At 40.6% G+C, this 18,187-nt stretch overlaps 2 protein-coding genes and 1 pseudogene across 3 annotated transcripts; all 3 read right to left on the bottom strand.

Moving 5' to 3' along the window:
- Positions 1-1,749: 1,749 nt before the first annotated feature.
- Positions 1,750-2,787, bottom strand: LOC111345224 (perlucin-like protein). The gene is made up of 2 exons (XM_022952501.2): positions 2,614-2,787; positions 1,750-2,314 (listed from the first exon to the last, which is right to left on the bottom strand). The coding sequence occupies exons 1-2, from the start codon at positions 2,675-2,677 to the stop codon at positions 1,890-1,892; spliced, it is 489 nt and encodes a 162-aa protein (XP_022808236.1). The 5' UTR covers positions 2,678-2,787; the 3' UTR covers positions 1,750-1,889.
- Positions 2,788-11,963: 9,176 nt separating this feature from the next.
- Positions 11,964-13,466, bottom strand: LOC111345214 (perlucin-like protein). Its single transcript, XM_088758690.1, has 2 exons — positions 13,258-13,466; positions 11,964-12,533 (listed from the first exon to the last, which is right to left on the bottom strand). The coding sequence occupies exons 1-2, from the start codon at positions 13,430-13,432 to the stop codon at positions 12,109-12,111; spliced, it is 600 nt and encodes a 199-aa protein (XP_088614816.1). The 5' UTR covers positions 13,433-13,466; the 3' UTR covers positions 11,964-12,108.
- Positions 13,467-16,652: 3,186 nt separating this feature from the next.
- On the bottom strand, positions 16,653-18,168 carry LOC148733363 (perlucin-like protein; annotated as a pseudogene). The gene is made up of 2 exons (XR_016000800.1): positions 18,072-18,168; positions 16,653-17,209 (listed from the first exon to the last, which is right to left on the bottom strand). The product of XR_016000800.1 is annotated as a perlucin-like protein (transcript).
- Positions 18,169-18,187: the final 19 nt, after the last annotated feature.

The raw sequence follows: 18,187 nt of genomic DNA, 5'->3' as shown, positions 1-18,187 counted from the left end.
GACAAGAAACAGATGAGCCAAAACATCTTCTGATTATAAAACACAGAAGTTACAATTATTGTCCAAGAAACAACTTTATTTATTTATAATTCTCAAACCAAGGGCAAAGTTTGATTTGTGTACATTTCAGGCTTGCAATTGAAATGAAGACATTTTCAAGTTTCAGTTTCAATTGTAATCTCAAAATTACCTGAAGTTAAAATGTGTATCACATGCACAAAACCTAGTTTGGTTATTTTATCATTCAGATTCCATAATCTGGTGCTGGGCATGAAGTTTTAACGAACAATAAAACTTGAAAAATTGTGTACTTCCCCCTTGTGGTTTTCTTCATGCTGTGATTTAAGAAAACTGTTTGATTCTAGGAACAGATAATGCCTGTGGGCAAAAGTTTGTGCACATTTTTGTGCGAGATGGAGACTATTGGTTCTGAATACATATACTCACAGTATTATACTAACCCGCGTTTTAACTAATTCTCACTGGTGATCTATTGGATAACAGGTACAGAGATGACATCACCGTTAAAAAGATTTTCCTTTTTATTATACGAAACAAGTAGATTCCATGTTGTCATTCATCTGTTCAGTAATAGATCACTATTTCTGACCAATTACAATACTCATTAAATGTATATCAATTTGGTTGCTCTGTTTCACTTTTTCTGATAGAGAACAGCTTAAAAAAGAGCACTAAATCCTTTTTGACATCTCAAAAACAACTGAATTTTGGTTAATTATTGTTAGTGTTATTACGCAACCACAATCTAGCACGATCAAGTTTCGTTCATTGCACGTGTTTATCTCGCCAGTGCTAGTTGTCGCTTTCGTTAGCCTCTTCGTTGTATCCTTATTTTTGATTCCCTCCCCCGCGTCCCAGGGGGATTTTAGTATTCTACAATTAAATGAAATTTTTCTGGTCCAAACGTGTGTCTCATCTTTATAATATTGTAATGTTTAGAGAATAATTTAGAGGTTTGATTCCAAAATCAAAATTACAAAAAAAAATTGAAAAAAGTCACGGTAGGTATTGCCTGAGAGATTCGGTGCCCTAACCAGGAGACCGTGAGATTTGATGAAAAACTTGGAGACTCCCGCAAAAACTGGGAGAGTTGGCAGGTATGAACACTTGGCTGCCTCTTGTGTGTCACATTTTTTGTTCTTAACACATTTTTTTTATGTCATCTTTGATCTGCTACTGAGCAGATGCACGGCAACTTGGAATCAGCCCACATGACCAATTATCATCCATTGAAAATCAAATTTAGACAAAAAGGAAACAATACTTTTGGGAGAATGTTATTAATTTGAATTTTTGCGTAACACCTACTGTTTCCACCAAATTTTTCAATCCCTTTGTGCACTTCTGTCTTGCACATAAGAGACTGGTACCCCAAATGAGCACCGGTTTGTGCACCCCACCCTGAACCCCAACCCCTTTCTTCGAAAAAAAATGAATGAAAGAAAAGAAAAAAATTTCCTTTTAAAAATGAAGTTTTATCTTAGATCATATCATTACCCTCTGCGAATTTTACATCTAGCATTTATATAATTCACACCAAATTTCTCTTTTCCGCGATTTAATCTTTTTTTTTTTATCAAAATTGATCTTTTCTGGCAATTGTCCATCCTCATATGATGATAAGAGGCAAACGTTAGAGATAAACTGACAGACTATTTCAAAGTGATCGAATGATTTGTTTGACTGAATAAGCGATGCTAGGGTCAACCAGCAAAAGGACAAGTGAAATCAATCAATCAACCAAGCGCTTTATTGTATAAAAAGAAAAAGCATTCCTTTACACCATACAATTTGATTTTTTAAAAATGTTCCCATCACCAAATTTTACTTTTGTTGAAGTCGCTTCTTGGTATTCCTGCGTTAGCAGCTTAAGCGAGCCTTTTACACACCAGGCCAATAGGCACGCGAGATGACACCGCACAAGGCAGGTCGTTCCAGTAACCGTTTGCTCTGATCGGCAGAAAGGATGTGTGCCTGGTCCACATGTTACTGCAGGGTTCCCGGGATTTTCCATTTGGTTCCTTGGGAGCCCAGGCCTTGTAGACTGGAACTGAGTAATCACTCCAGTAGAAGTCTTTAGCGGTCCACATCAGGCCGATCCACACTTGTTTCCTTGTTCGTGCAAACCTCCTCGCGAGAGCCAGAACGAACTCGTTTTCCCGCGCATTGGTAATCTTTACCAGGTCTCCTCCCCTTCTTTTACAATAATTTTGGGCCTGGTGCCAAGTCATGGAAGTGCTTCTTGCAAGATAGCAAAAGCTTTCGAACTTCTTCCATCCCCAAGGGCAATACGCTGGGGAAACAAAGTCAGATTTATGAACAATTGTGAAGAATAGTGCGGTTCTGATGTTGATAATAGTCCAGCTGGACCTTTTCTGAGGGAGACGCATGCAATTGAACTTCTTTGGATGGATTAATTCAGAAAACTCTAAATGACCACTAAAGACGTTTTCATTTGTTCAAGTTTCATTGCTGGTAGCATTATCAAGCTTATGAAATCTGAGAAATTTCTTAGGTTAAGTCACACACATTTTTCAATCGGCCGAGAAAAGATGAATATTGGGTCAGGTCTGTGCTTATTTATCTGTGTACCTGATACACTTCCTGAGGCAAACAGTACAACGATACAAAGCGGAAGAATCGCTTGAATCTTCATCTCGGTTCCTGTCAGTGGTGATTGCGGTGAAAAGACGAACTCTTTCAGGAATTGATGTCACCCTCGATAACACAATCGGTATGAGATGGGAAATTGGCTCACGGAATCATATGCCTTCATATCAACAAGTTAAAACAAGAACTAAGTGGAGGAATAATTAATTCAGTGTGTTTGGTAAACAAGGTAGGTCTGCCTAAAAATTTTACAAAACTTGACCAAGATCTAATAGTAGGCTGGATATTCTTAATGTGTGGCTGAATAAAACGAGAAAAAGTATCAATTGGAATGTTTTCCGCCGTTTTTTGAAGTCATCAATTCTTGCCTTGCCTTTTTTACCACAACATACCGCATTTCTTACGTTTTTCGGGCAATAACTTGTGTTGAATTAATAATCCATTTTGAGAAACTCAATTTTACGCCAGGTGCACTGTGATATTCAACTGCACTGGTCCATAGAAAAAAATTTGAAGCACTCATGCTACACTTAAGGTCATACGAACAGCGAAAGAAAACAGACGACTTATGTGAATTACGTTTCTATAACCGGCATCTTGTGAACAGAATTCTAATAAAGTTGATAGCTCTAAACAATATATTTTCCGCAAGGGCGGTTTTTGAAATGAACTCAGTCACCCAAAACCGAAAACCAACGATTCAAAACCGAAGAGTTCAATCTTAAAAAAATGGATAAAATCTAGAACTGTTTACACTATCATACAGGAAAACATCTTAAAACGCTCTTTTTGAATGACTGTAAGAAAGCGATAACAATAAGGCCATACCCCTAAGGGAAGTGTCTGCCCGCCGCAAAGCGGCAAGACAAAGGTCCCGTGTCTACTTTTTTCTATATTAAAAGAAGCAAGATTGATGAGATCATAGTCCCCTCCGCTAACTATGATGGGATCTTCGGTTTGTAGAAATTACCCCATTAAAGTACAAAACGAAGACCATCGTAAATCGCTTAGTCTGGTCGAAAACACATCATTAAAGGGTATAGTTTATGTTAATAGCTTTAACAGATAAGAAAATGTTTATTGTACTCTCCTTAAAATAGCACGGTTATGCCACGCTCTAAGTTTTTACCTAAATAAGAAAGATTTTGTTGATAACTAAGTATATGTGCCTTGCTTTCTGTTTAGACTGTCCACTGTTTAAGTTATAGCTGTCATAACTCTTGAAAGTTTGAATCATGTCATCAACTTTCCACTTAGTTGTCAGCCAGATGTCTTAGTATGTATTTCAGGACCCGTCTTGGTCAGCTTCAATTCTGCTACATAATCACTTAATGGTAAATACTCCTCACGACGGCGACAAAAATGTGGCCTAAACGTAGATTTAATGCTTTAAGCCAATATTTTCCACATATTAGGTAACGAATAATTTCAAGAAAAAGACTAAGGCCTATTTTCAGTTCTAGACGCGATTATGGAAGTTCAATTTTCCTTATTAATCAGTGTTTTGAACTGTCTTTGAAAACTTTATGCACATAGACAACGCATAATTTAACTCACCAAGATAATTTTGCTGGAAGATAGAATTTCATCTGTCCAGTAGACGTATTTCTTGTATTTCGTTGTCCTTTCAGAAAACTTGGAAAGTATCAGACGAGGAGCGGCTTCACACATCATGTTGTGTGTTACCAAAAACATTGTCTCGGCACACGCGTCCACGTTATATTTGCAAACCAACGGAATTCGTAATAACAATAGAATTGTTTAGTGATTCGCCTTATTGATCATGATCGTTCTCAGTTTCCAATTAACGTCGTGATTCAAAAATCTAAAACGAAAGTTTTCTCATCCACGAGCACCTCACTTGAAGAGCGGCCATGTCCTTTTATTGGCAGGTTTTTCTTTTTTTTCCTCAAATTATTCTCAGATTGAGGTTCTTCCACGCATATTAATTAAAATTACTGTCAGTGAAGAACTGGCATGTATGTACGTCACTTTTGGGAGGACATTAGGCATAACCTAACTTCCAAAGAGCCAAATTCACCAAAGCAATTTACTGATTATCTACCAAAGTTAAACTTTGCTAGTTCATTCTTTTTTAACCCTGTATCTCCTTCCGGTTCTGAAATTGACTCTGAAATAATGAGTCACCATTTCAACTAAACATGGCACACAGGCTGTATTCATTTCCCGGCCACTCGCATTTTAAGATCGGCTAAATAAAATATATAGATTTAGCCAAGCCTAAAAGCGGAGCTCTAAGTTCGTAATATTAATGATAACATAAGAAATGTGCATTTGCCAAGACTCACCTGAGACACCCCTCCCTTCGTTTTGATAGTCTGCCCTACCCTACCCGTGCAATCTGAAGGCACGTATGTACGCACGCTCGGTCAGTCACGTGACAACCAAACGAAAAGAGGTTGACCATATTCCATGGGTATGGGGCTCTGCCTAACGCGCGCTTCGCGCGCGTGGGAGCCCCGCTATAATTAGCCAACCCCTCTCTATGCTCATCAATAAATCAACTGAATTTGGAGCCTATCCCTCTAAATTAAAGCTTGCCAAAGTAACTCCAATTTACAAAAGTGGTGATAAATCTGACCCTTCCACCTATAGACCCATATCGCTTCTCTCCATCTTTGACCGTATCTTCGAGAAGATGATGATAATCGCCTCAAGCCATTTATTGAGAAGTTCAATATTCTCCATCATGAGGATTCACAATATGGTTAATGAAATTGGAACTAGCATAGATAAAAAGTTGTACTCATGTGGTGTGTTTGTTGACTTGCAAAAAGCCTTTGGCACAGTTAATCATTCAATATTATTAAGAAAATTGAGTCATCATGGAGTACGTGGAATAGTTCATGATTGGTTTGCATCATGCCCAGTGGGTCGTCAACAAACAACACAAATTGGTCCTAAAAACATATCCAAAAAAAAGTAGTGTTATCAGGTGTCCCACAGGGATTGGTCCTAGGACCCTTACTATTCCTTATTTATATAAATGATCTATCCAACAGCATTGATAAATTAAAGTTCTATTTATTTGCTGATGATAACAATTTGTTATCTGCTGACAAAAACCTCAAATCGCTTGAATCTATAGCTAATGCAGAAAGTTTTTTAGGATTTATAACTGGCTGATCGCAAATAGATCATCACTAAATATAAAGAAATCTAACTTTGTCATTTCAGTCTAAGACAAAAAAGTTAAATCACTAAGTCAACTTGAAAGTACTTGACCATTATAATAACTCGTACATTTCTTTAGAATGCAAAAATTATGTCAGATATCTAGGTGTGTTTATTGATGAAAATCTTTCCACATTAGGCCGATCCACGCTTGTTTTCTCGTTGGTGCAAACCTCCTCGCGAGGGCCAGAACGAACTCGCTTTCCCGAGCGAGCAACGTATTGACTTGGCACCAGGCCCAAAACTTTTGTAAAAGAAGGGAGGAGACCTGGTAAAGATTACCGAAGCGCGGGAAAACACTCGTTGCTCGCATAATAGCACAGGGGGCCCATAAGATCTGTTTGTGTAGCCGACCGTTGTTTTATAGTGAATGTACCAGATTTACTGTTTGGCTCACCTAGAGTGATATATTGCTGACTATGGTCATAAATAATTGATAAATAAACGTTGAATTACTTTACCTGTGGTGCATAGTCGTCCTTTTGCCTCAAAATTGTTTTTTTTTGGGCGATTTTGAATAAGTCTGATTCCGTTGTTAACTGCATTACAGAAAGACAAGGGTAGAAGCCTTGTTTTGAAAGGGTTCAAGCGCCCGAGCGATTTTGACCCCGAAAATCGCATCGCTCCGCTTTCAAACTTCGCAGCATTAAGGTCAAAAGACGCACGATTCTCCTTGTGCCTTCCAATCGAAAATCCATCCAAACGGACCGGAGCTAGCCCTCGAAGAAAATCAAAATCCCACAGTATTTTAGCGTCTGGGATGCGTAGCAAGATTCTCATGTGCCAGCCAGAAACCGTCACGTTTATTGCCCTTTTCTGATTGGACGACGTTATGCATTGGACGCCAATGAATTAACAGGGAAACAGATTGTTTAGTATTCAAATATTCTAATCCCGGCTGATCGGATAAAAGACTTTGAATAGACTCTGTTCGCGTGACGTCATAGAAATGTTCGAAAACGAGGCGCCGCCATGTTAGAGGAGTGATTCTTGAGATGGCGGTCGGTGAATTGGGAAAATATGCGTCTTCGAACAAAGCGATTGTGGATTCCAAGCTTATATTTCCCGCTTATGACAATTCACTGGAAGGCAGTATTAAGAAAAGTTATGTCAAAAAGATCTCAGTGATCGGCATGGATCATCTGCTCGTTTCGGTGCAGAAATATACTTCGGAATGCCTTCGTCCTGTCGAAGCTTGTGATATTTTGTCATATCTTGTGCTCGAGACCAGCTTCTACACTAAGGATCAATTCAAGGATTTGCGAAGCCTATTTGCCTACAATGAAATGGTTTCTGGTGTTGTTACAAGTGTTCTTGGCCAAATAATCCAAGATAAATTTGTTGTTCTCGCTAAGTAAGGCATTCGCAAAGGATGAATGACCCCCACGTGCAGCTCTGGATCATAACAACCACAGAAGGAACTGTTGTTTCAGCGCATTGTGCTGGATGTATGGCTGGGCTGGGAAAATGCTGTTCTCATATCGCGAGTGTTCTTTTTTATCTGGAGGTCTGGACAAGATTGAATGGAAAACTTGCATACACACAGGTAAAATGAACGTGGCTTTTACCTTCTGCAGTAAAACAAGTAGAGTATGCGAGAGTGACGAATATTAATTTTGCGTCGGCCAAGAAACTAAAGAGTGAACTTGAGAAATCAATAGAATCTGTCAATTTCTCGAACAGTGAATCAAGTTCTGCAGCTCTTATTCGCTCTCCAGGCTCATTCACCTTTACAGCTTTCCTTTGCATAACTTCCTGCTCCCCACGTTCCCTTTCGCGTTTTCTCCACTTGGTAATCCTTTGTGCTCTTTCTTGTTGTTGTTGTTCTTTCCTCTCGTCGGATTCCTTTAGCTTGCAATTGCCGTGCCCCAGATACAATCTAGGAACCCAGTCTGGGTTTAATCGATCTCATAATTGAGTTGCTTTTCCCGAATGAAAGTGGATACCGCAAACCCGGTCATTTTCTAGAATTTTCTCCGTCAAGTCAGCTCGACTAATGACAGCTAACCACCGAGTTCGCCTTTCGGTGGACAAAATGTCGGTTTCTTCCCCTTGATTGGTAACAATGTTTGGCACCCGACAAAAGCAAAGCCCTGGATTCTTCTTTTTGTGGTTACAACAGCCAAAGACGAGGCAAGACGATGGCATCGCTCGAGAAATTACGCTTTCGAATAAAACGTACAACTTGCCACAAGTGCTATATATTTTCACTCCTCCAACATGGCGGCCATAAAATTTCTCTGACGTCATAGTCATGTGACCGCACACACTCTTTTGACCACTTTCATACATGGCTGCCGTATAAATATTCTTTTGTTTAAATTTAAATTAGCCCTACTGGCCTCGCTTGAGACAATGTATTCTTTTGAATTTTGTACTGGAGAACGAGGCCAGTAGGGCTAATTTAAATTTAAACAAAAGAGTATTAATCCGGCAGCCATTTATGAAAGTGGTCTTTGCACAGACCGAAATTTTCGCAGGGTAGAAGGGGCAGCGCGGAAAAAATTTACAGACAAATATATGGAAAATTAGAAAAATCAATTAAGGGTCTTGTATCCAACCTACATTCTTCAAACTTGGTGAATACAATCTTCTGCTCAGTGTTTTAACGTTGCGATTCATAAATTGCGTAAAATTCGATTTTGGGAAAAGTTATTTGCCATGGGAATGCGAACAATGGGCGAAAATGTAAGTTGCTTCCGGTAAGCGTCAAGACACACGACCCGAGTCTGGTGGGTAAACAGTTGAAGGGTCACCAAACGCCAATGGTTCCCCACCCTCGTTAGATATTTTGAAATGGCCATCGTTTAACGTCGTCCAATCAGAAAAGGACAATAAACGTGACGGTTTCTGGCTGGCACATGAGAATCTTGCTACGCATCCCAGACGCTAAAATAATGTGGGATTTTAATTTTCTTCGAAGGCTAGCTCCGGTCCGTTTGGATGGATTTTCGATTGGAACGTACGAGGAGAATCGTGCATCTTTTGACCTTAATGCTACGAAGTTTGAAAGCGGAGCGATGCGATTTTCGGGGTCAAAATCGCTCGGCCGCTTGGACCGTTTCAAAACAAGGCTTTCACCCTTACATTAACGGCGAAATCAGACTTATTCAAAATCGCTCAAAAAAAACAATTTTGAGGCAAAAGGACGACTATGCACCACAGGTAAAGTAATTCAACGTTTATTTATCAATGATTTATGTACATAGTCAGCAATATATCACTCTAGGTGAGCCAAACGGTAAATCTGGTACATTCACTATAAAACAACGGTCGGCTACACAAACAGATTGTATGGGCCCCCAGTGATAATAGCAAGAGCTTTCGAACTTCTTCCATCTTCCAAGGAAACCACTGATTTAAGAGTAATTTTCACGAAAAGTGCGGCTCTGAGGTTGATAACAGCCTAGCTGGACCCTTTTTGAGGGAGACGCGTAGATTGAACTTTAATCTTTTGGTAACTTCTCAGAATCGATTCAGGCAGAACACTCTAAAGGACTAAAACAGGCGCTTTCAGTTCATCGAGTTTCATTGCTACGATCAATATCGAGCTTATGAAATCTTAGGTTAAGTCACACACATTTTTCAGTCGGTCGAAAAACGCTGTGTACCTGATACACTTCCTGAGGCAAACAGTACAACGGTACAAAGCGAAAGAATCGCGTGAATCTTCCTCTCGGTTCCTGTCAACGGCGATTGCGGTGAAAAAGCGAACTCTTCCAAAAGCTGCTGTTATCCTCGATGATACAACTGGTATGAGTCGGGAAACGAAGTTCACAGAATCATATGCACTCAAATCAACAAGTTAAAAAAACAAAAACAAACAATTTTTCCATGTTGCCGTTTATGGTATACGTTGTCTTAGTTGGAAATTCTTTCAATTACACTTTTGAATACGCTACTGTTCATGTCGCTCATGAGCATGGATTAGAATAAACTATTGTGAACCAAACGCTCTCCAATCCTTGACGTCCGTACAATTTCGCTTGAAGCAGATCTCCGTGTACCGGGAAATCGTGACGAGCATACGTTCCCGCTGCCAAGTTGCGTCCGCCGAAAAACCTATAGTCACAGTGGTGGTTACGCGGGGCAGTTCTTGGAGTTCCCAGTTATCAATGCAAGGTGAAAGAAGACGACAAAATTCAGTTGCAATCCCGAGCAGGCAAGAAGGGCCCCATCTTTCCCACTCAGGGAGCCACCAGAACACACGATTTGCTTTATATGACATACGGGTGCTGCCAACTATGTAATAAAATTGGGTAAATAGTTAGTATGTATACCTGATACATATCCTGAGGAAAACATTACAACGATACAAAGCGGAAGAATCGTGTAAATCTTCATCTCAGTTCCTGTCAGCGGCTTAAATGGTGAAAAGGTAAACTCTTTCAGGAGCTGATGTTACCCTCGATAACACAATCGGTATGAGTTGGGAAACAGAGCTCATGGAAAAATATAGAACACTTCCTATATTGCACCACTTCTGATGCAAACGTTTCACAGTTGACGCACCTTTAAAGTGCCTCTGCTGACCGGGATATCTCTGAATATCATAGGCAGTCTCATACAGAAAGATATTTTGTTATAATCTTAGCAAACAGAGAGGCACACTCGTCACAAAAACTTCCAGGCGCAGTCAGATTCCAAACTATTGCCCGCCCGGGTTGCGTGTTTTAATCCGCGCAAGAGAAAAATTGAAACATTCCCTGGAGTGGACGTTCTTTTTACAAAGTTTGTAATTTTCGGACAATGGCGACGATAGGGACGCAAAAAGCGACAGACGATAGTCAAAAAAAAGAAAACATAAACAACTCTCGCGGTTATATTCTGCTATAAACACAGTTGGCTTTCTTTCCCAGCTCTCCAAATAAACACGTTATTCTTGCCAAAACAAATAGTTTTGCTATACAATAAATCCTTTTTGACCAAGCTTGTTTGGTCAAAATGGCCAGATATTAGCTTTGTTCTTTTATTTGCGTTGTAATGGACCTCGGCTTCGTCTTGGTCCATAACAACGTAAAACAAAGAACTCGGGCAATATCCAGCGATTTCGACCACACGAATTTTTATTCGTGCCATCCACCAGTAGTAAAGAAAATATTCGTAAAAGGAAAAGCACTACGCCTCCGAAGAACAAATTTGTCACATAAAGACGTACAAAGTTTCAAAATACGCTAAAAGAATAGCGAATACGCTGATGAAGGTCTTGTGGAGGTATTTTCTCCGGGAGAGGAAGTTCACTTAAAAATAGAGAAATTAGTACACAGAGGAAAATATTGCCTTTTGTAATGCAAGATCATCCGACTAACCTAACCTCAAGAGCATACTGATGCCGAAATGACACCTTATTCAAAGCCAACTGTGCTTAAGAGGAATATCTAAGGAGCCATCCCTACTACCATACGCAAAGAGAAAGTCCCTTAAATGTATCATGGTTAGAGCTAAACTTTGAAAGCAGATTTTACATGGCTAGCGTATGACAGGAGTAGCACAGACCCCTTGACATTTTTTAATTGTTGCTAGTCCCATTACATCGCGGGATATCGACCGAAACTATTTATTGTTCAAGGATGACTTACAGACGATATATTGAAGACGTTCGTGATCATCAGAAGTTGTAGTGGCCAGCGCCTCAGAACCAGTGTTTCTCCGTCTGCGAACAAGTTTAAGGTCTTAAGCAAAGCTAGCCGGCTAGAGGTCTGCAGGCTCAAGTTGCAGGGGCGCTGGTATGGGATGTACAAAGGATGGCGGGATTTTTTTAAAAGGGGCTTCGGACACGGTCAGACAAGAAACATGAAACGCTCGGTCGCTTTTCTTACGCTTTAATGTAAAACAAGCCTTCCCTTACACCTTACAATTTATTTTGATACGAAATTAAAATGTCCCGTCACCAAAATTACTTTTGTAGGCCTCGTTTCTTTCGTACTTTAGCACTTACGCGAGCCTTTTGCACACCAGGCCACAGGGAAACCGTGATTGCACCGCACAAGGCAGGTCATTCCAGTGAAAGGTCTGCTGGTTCAAGTTACAGTGGCGCTGGTATCATAAGGCCTCCTGGGATTGAACGTAGTAAGGATGGCGGGAGTTTTTTAAAGGGGCTTCGGACACTGTCAGACAAGCAACAAGAAACGCTTAAGGTCACTTATTCTTATGGTTTATTGTGAAACAAGCATTCCCTTACATCAATATTTTGATACGATTTATTTTGATACGAAATTAAAATGTCCCGGCACCAAAATTGCTTTTGTAAGCTTCATGTCTTGGTATTCCGACTTAAGCTACTTAAGCGAGCCTTTTGCACACCAGGCCACAGAGTGCATGAGGGTGCGTCGCACAAATCCTGTCATTCCAGTAACCGTTTGCTCTGAACGGCAGATGAGATGTGTGCCCAGTCCACATGTTGCTGCAGGGTTCCCGGGATTTTCCATTTGGTTCATTGGGAGCCCAGGCCTTGTAGACTGGAACTGAGTAATCACTCCAGTAGAAGTCGTTAGCGGTCCACATCAGGCCGATCCACACTTGTTTTCTTGTTGGTGCAAACCTCCTCGCGAGAGCCAGAACGAACTCGTTTTCCCGCGCACTGGTAATCTTTACTAGGTCTCCTCCCATTCTTCGGCAGAATTGTTGGGCCTTGTGCCAAGTCAATGATAAGCTGCTTGCATGATAGCAAAAGCTGTCGAGCTGCTTCCATCCCCGAGGGCAATACGCTGGAAAATAAATTCAATTATTTTAGTTTGATTTAAACAGTTTGTTTGCTTTTGGCGCGGTGATAATTCGGCTAGTAACATTTTCATAGTCATAAATGTAGATAAAAGTAACAGCGGGCTAATAAGACTAACAATGGGCGCATGAATTTTGATAAACCGGAAATGTTCTTTCTTAATGTTCGGTTCACTGGGAACCCAGGCCTTGTAGACTGGAACTGAGTAATCACTCCAGTAGAAGTCGTTAGCGGTCCACATCAGGCCGATCCACACTTGTTTTCTCGTTGGTGAAAACCTCCTCGCGAGGGCCAGAATGAACTCGTTACCCCGTGCATTGGTAATCTTTACCAGGTCTCCTTCCTTGCTTTTACAAAAATTTTGGGCCAAGTCATGGATACGTTGCATAATAGCGAAAGCTTTCGAATTTCTTCCATCCCCAAGGACAATACGCTGGGAAAAAATAAACTGATTTATGAGCAATTGTGAAGACTAGTGCGGCTCTGATATTGACACTAGTCCAGCTGGACCCTTTCTGAGGGAGACGCACGCAATTGCAATTTTGTGGTAATTTCATTGAATGGATTAATTAAGAAAACTCCAAAGTACCACAAAAGACGATTTCATTCGTTCAAGTTTCATTGCTGCGAGCATTATCGAGACATACATTTTTCGATCGGCCGAAAAAACCATTAATTTAGGTCAGTTCTGTGGTTATTTATCTGCGTACCTGATACACTTCCTGAGGCAAACAGTACAACCATACAAAGCGAAAGAATCGCGCGAATCTTCATCTCGGTTCCTGTCAGTGGCGATTGCGTGATTGCGGTGAAAAAGCAAGCTCTTCCAAGAGTTGTTGTTATCCTCGATGATACAACTGGTATGAGTCGGGAAACGAAGTTCATGGAATCATATGCACTCAGATCAACAAGTTTAAAAAAAAACAAAAACAAATAATTTTTTCCACGTTGTCGTTTACCAAACTTGACACCAACATCTCTCAGATAAGTAGAAAAATTTAATTGCTTTCCCCTTTTATTTGCTAAGCTGCTCTCCCGTAATTAAGATAGTTATATTTTTAATATCAGAGCTGTGAATTTGTTTGCCCTTTATAATGGTAGTTATAGTTGTAAAACTTCTTTATTCTCCGACGCGTTTCGTCTAACTGTCGTAGACTTTTTCAAGGAGTTTTACAAGTATCACTAAACACCCGTATTTATAAGCCATAAGGAACTTTAAGCAGTCAGGACAGCAACGCCACGGAAGACGTCGATTAAAAAATGAGTTTCTACTTTTAGTTAAAATTTCGAAAATGGCTGAATGTGTTTATCGTCTCATAGAACGCCAGACCTCAAACTCAACATAACGCATAAAAGTAGCGTTGAGTTCCGAATGTAAATTAAAATAACTTGCCGCCGCGGTTTAGCTTCACAGACGACGCAAATTTTGGTGATTTCACGTTGTTGTTTTGCAAAGGACGGCTAAGAAATGTACAAAGTTCGAAAACGCACGTGCTGGGCTATTGTTCTGCCACTTAGATCTATTGTTTTTCCACGTTCTCGTTGCCGTAGCCGTCGTGGTTTGCTTAAAAGGGACCTTAAGCAGTCAGGACGGCAACGCCAAGGAAGACTCCGATTAAAAAATGAATTTCTACTCTTAGTTAGAATTACAAACATGGCTGCAGGAGCTTACTGTCTCATACAGCGCCACAGCTCAACTTCAGCATGACGTATAAAGTAGCCGTTGAGTTCCAAATGGAAATTAAAATAATTTGCCGTCGCGGTTTCGGTTCGCAGACGACGCAAATTTTGGCGATTTCACGTTGTTGTTTTGCATAGGACGGCTAAGAAATGTACAAAGTTTCAAAACGCACGTGCTGAGCTATTGTTCTGCCAATTAGATCTCTTGTTTTTCCACGTCCTCGTTGCCGTCGCCGTCGTGGTTGCTTAAGGTCCCTAAAGTTAGTACGGAGTCCAGTAATCATAGAGGCTTAGCCAGACTTACAAACAGCAACAGGACAAGTTGTGAAAAATATTTTGGAAGCTAAAACCGTGGCCCAAAAAAAATAAGTTTTACAACATGAAGTATGATCATTACGATCGGTAGCAGAAGACTGCTGAACAAACCACGAGCTCTTACGACTGATATCATGAAAGGATGACATTGTTCTGCAAACTGCACAATGTTATTTGTTTTACGCTCATTGCTTTCATGTGAACGTAGTCTAATCCTTGACGTCCGTATAATTTCGCTTGAAGCAGATCTCCGTGTACCAGGAAATCGTGACGAGTTTCCGCTCCCACTGCCAAGTTGTGTTTACCGAGCTAGTTTTCCCCTCCTTGTTGTTGCGTTCCATGCGAGAGTTCAGTTCTGGGCGAAAAACCTATCGTCACAGCGATGGTTACGCGGAGCACTTCTTGGAGCTTCCAGGACGTTATCAAGGTGAAAGAAAACGACAAAATTCAGTTGCCCACAAGACGAGTAATGTAATCCCTTGAGCACCGACAAGAAAGGATCGCCCGAGTGGCGTGAGCACCAGATAACTCGTTTGCCGCGATATAATTTGCGATACAGAAAGTCAATCGCCGCAGGAAATAATACGCTTTAAGTAAATAGAGAGATCCAGGCTTCTTTGTCCGAAGAGGAAAACTGTACGTTGTTGTTCGAGTTGCCATTCCACCCAACTTCCCTGCCGACCATAGCACACGCCACCAGTTCTGAAGAAGAAATCCAGCCCATTCCGTGTGAAGACCCGAGTAAGAGGGTGCCCAATATGGTTCCTAAATCCTGCGATCTTGAATAAAATGTTTTCGCTTCTCGCTCGTTCTTACTCTAATCTCACGGATCCCGGCCTTCAAAGAAGCCCAACTCCGGATCCGGCGTAAAAACCTACTGGCGATCCTCTTTATTCACGATCATCGTGTCCTCGAAACGTAAGCGATCCGTTCTTTCGAAATAAGATATACAGTCTATGAGTTTTGGATTAGAGAAAAAGGACTGAGAAAAAGGAACAATTTGTTGTCCATTTCAGAAAGCGTTGTTGGATAGTCTTCTTTCAAAGGTGAAAATAGCGGCGATGAGGAAAATGATGGCCAACACGAGAAAACTTTTTCGAACTCAGAGGCTGTTGAATGTTTTAAAAGCTTTTATTATGGATGGAAAGACAGAACAATGTTGACGCTATTCAGATTATGCAGCTTCGAATGAAAGATGGAACTGTCAATGCGCACGCGATGTTCTTCCTAAGACAAACTGGCTTACTTCGACATTTTAGGCTATTAATTTTTTAATTGTTAACACACACGTCCACAGGTATTCACAACGGACAGTGAAGATGTAAAACATATTTTGTTCAAAACGATTTGTAAATGTTTAGGTTCACAATTAAATGCCGCTCTCTCAATTTAATCAGTTTTTGTTCCTCATTAATATTTATATTCTCGATTATCCCGGGTCTATTTCTTCTAGTCTCAACGAGTCCGGATAATCGAGGTTCGACTGTACTAGGGAATGAGCTCAAAAGATGATGTCAGATGTAGACCAAACCAAAAGTTATTAGTGGTTTTATTAGGGTTAAGGTATCTTTGTGGTTCCGAGTATCAGCAATTGTATATCATTTGAAGAAGGACAGCATGAAGCTTGGGGAGGTGGTTAGGCCTTTATAGATTGTGACTTCCGGGTTAGGTTAGGCCTCTATAGATGTGACTTCCGGTTCCGGTGCACCCCTGACCCGGGCTCAGACCGTTTCACACGCCGCTCAGTGATTCACAGTGAACTACAAATGCTACTACTTGAACTAAAACTTAAAACATCGAATAACGTCACCAAGTGCTTGGGAGTAGAGATGAACAATGATCAAATTGTAGCATCAAAAATGATCCGATAATTATCAATATATGCGAATTATGCTAGCATTGCTACTTGGCAGAAATTATGCCAGTTTGCTCAAATTATGCCAAAAATTATGCTAGCGTAATCTATGAAGGCCCAGAGGTGGTCATTAATTCAAAAGAAGAACATGCAACATTTATTCAAAAGAAGAACATGCAACATTTAGAGTTGACTATTGATGACTCGTTTGTCTGAATTAGCGGTGACAACGTCCTACAGAACAAGGAAACCAGCTTAAACATTCATGCAAACGCTTTATTGCAAACTGAGTGTCCCTTTACACCTTACAACTCATTTCTATATCATCTAATAGAGGCCCATCACCAAATTTGTTTTTTAATAGACGTTGCATGTTAGTTTTCCTATGCGTTAGCAGAGTTTTTTGCACACCAGGCCAGCAGGGAATAAAGAGTGCACCCCACAAATCCTGTCATTCCAGTAACCGCTTGCTCTGTTCGGCAAATGGGTTGTATGCCCAGTCCACATGATGCCGCAAGGTTCCCGGGATCTTCCATTGGGTTCAATTGGAGCCCACGCCTTGTAGACTGGAACTGAGTAATCACTCCAGTAAAAGTCGCCAGCAATAAACGTCAGACCGATCCACACTTGTTTGCTTGCTGGTGCTTTGTCCCTCACGAGGGCCAGAACAAACTCATTTTCCCGTGCGCTGGTAATCTTTACCAGGTCTCCCCCCATAGTTTTGCAATGCGCTTTGGCCTGGTGCCAAGTCAGGTGTACGTTGCTCGCATAATAGCAAAAGCTTTCGAACTTCTTCCAACCCTAAGGACAACCTGAGAAAAAGATATAAGTTGGATATATCAACAAAGTTGAAATGGTAAATTGGCCACGGTAACGATTACAATTAAGCTAACCACCTTCCGGTTAGCTTAATTGGCAGAGCGCCGGAGTGTTGTGCGGGAGGTCGTGAGTTCAAATCCGGCCGGACCAACACTCAGGGTCTTTAAATAACTGAGAAGAAAGTTCTGCCTTTGTAATAATATCAGCAAATGGTTAGACTTTCTAGTATTCTCGGATAGGGACGATAAATAGAGGTGCCGTCTCACAAGCCCTTGTATGTGATAAAAAAAAATTTGTGGGACGTTAAAGAACCCACGCACTGTTCGAAAAGAGTAGGGCATGTAGTGCCCGGTGTTGTGGTCTATCTTTGTGTAATGTCTATCAAATTAATAGAGGGTACTGCGCCTTTGAATATTGTATAGAAAGGGCGCAATATAAATAAGGAATTCATTCATTCATCCATGCATTCATTCAAAAGCTGACGTTTCGAGCGTTAGCCCTTCGTCGGAGCGAATAAGAGAAAAAAAAATGAATAATGTTGATGATAATACTTTTGGACCCTTTCTGACATACGCATATGCACTTAGTTCTTACTGTCATGTTTCCAACCGAAACTTATCAGAAAACTCGAAGGGCCGGTTATTTAAGTAAAATTTAGCTGTTATTTAAAAAACTGCTTTCTAAGTCATCTTCACTTTGACTGAACCTTTCATCTCAACGTTTATTTTATGAACCACAAAAGACGATTTCATTCGTTCAAGTTTCATTGCTGCGAGCATTATCGAGACATACATTTTTCGATCGGCCGAAAAACCCATTAATTTAGGTCAGTTCTGTGGTCATTTATCTGCGTACCTGATACACTTCCTGAGGCAAACAGTACAACCATACAAATGATTCTTTCCACGTTGTCGTTTACCAAACTTGACACCAACATCTGTCAGATAAGTAGAAAAATTTAATTTCTTTCC

This window comes from Stylophora pistillata, chromosome 4 (assembly GCF_964205215.1).
Source record: "Stylophora pistillata chromosome 4, jaStyPist1.2, whole genome shotgun sequence".
NCBI lineage: Eukaryota > Metazoa > Cnidaria > Anthozoa > Scleractinia > Pocilloporidae > Stylophora > Stylophora pistillata.
The sequence above is the reverse complement of the archived record's forward strand: the minus strand, read 5'-3'. Positions and strand labels throughout refer to the sequence as shown.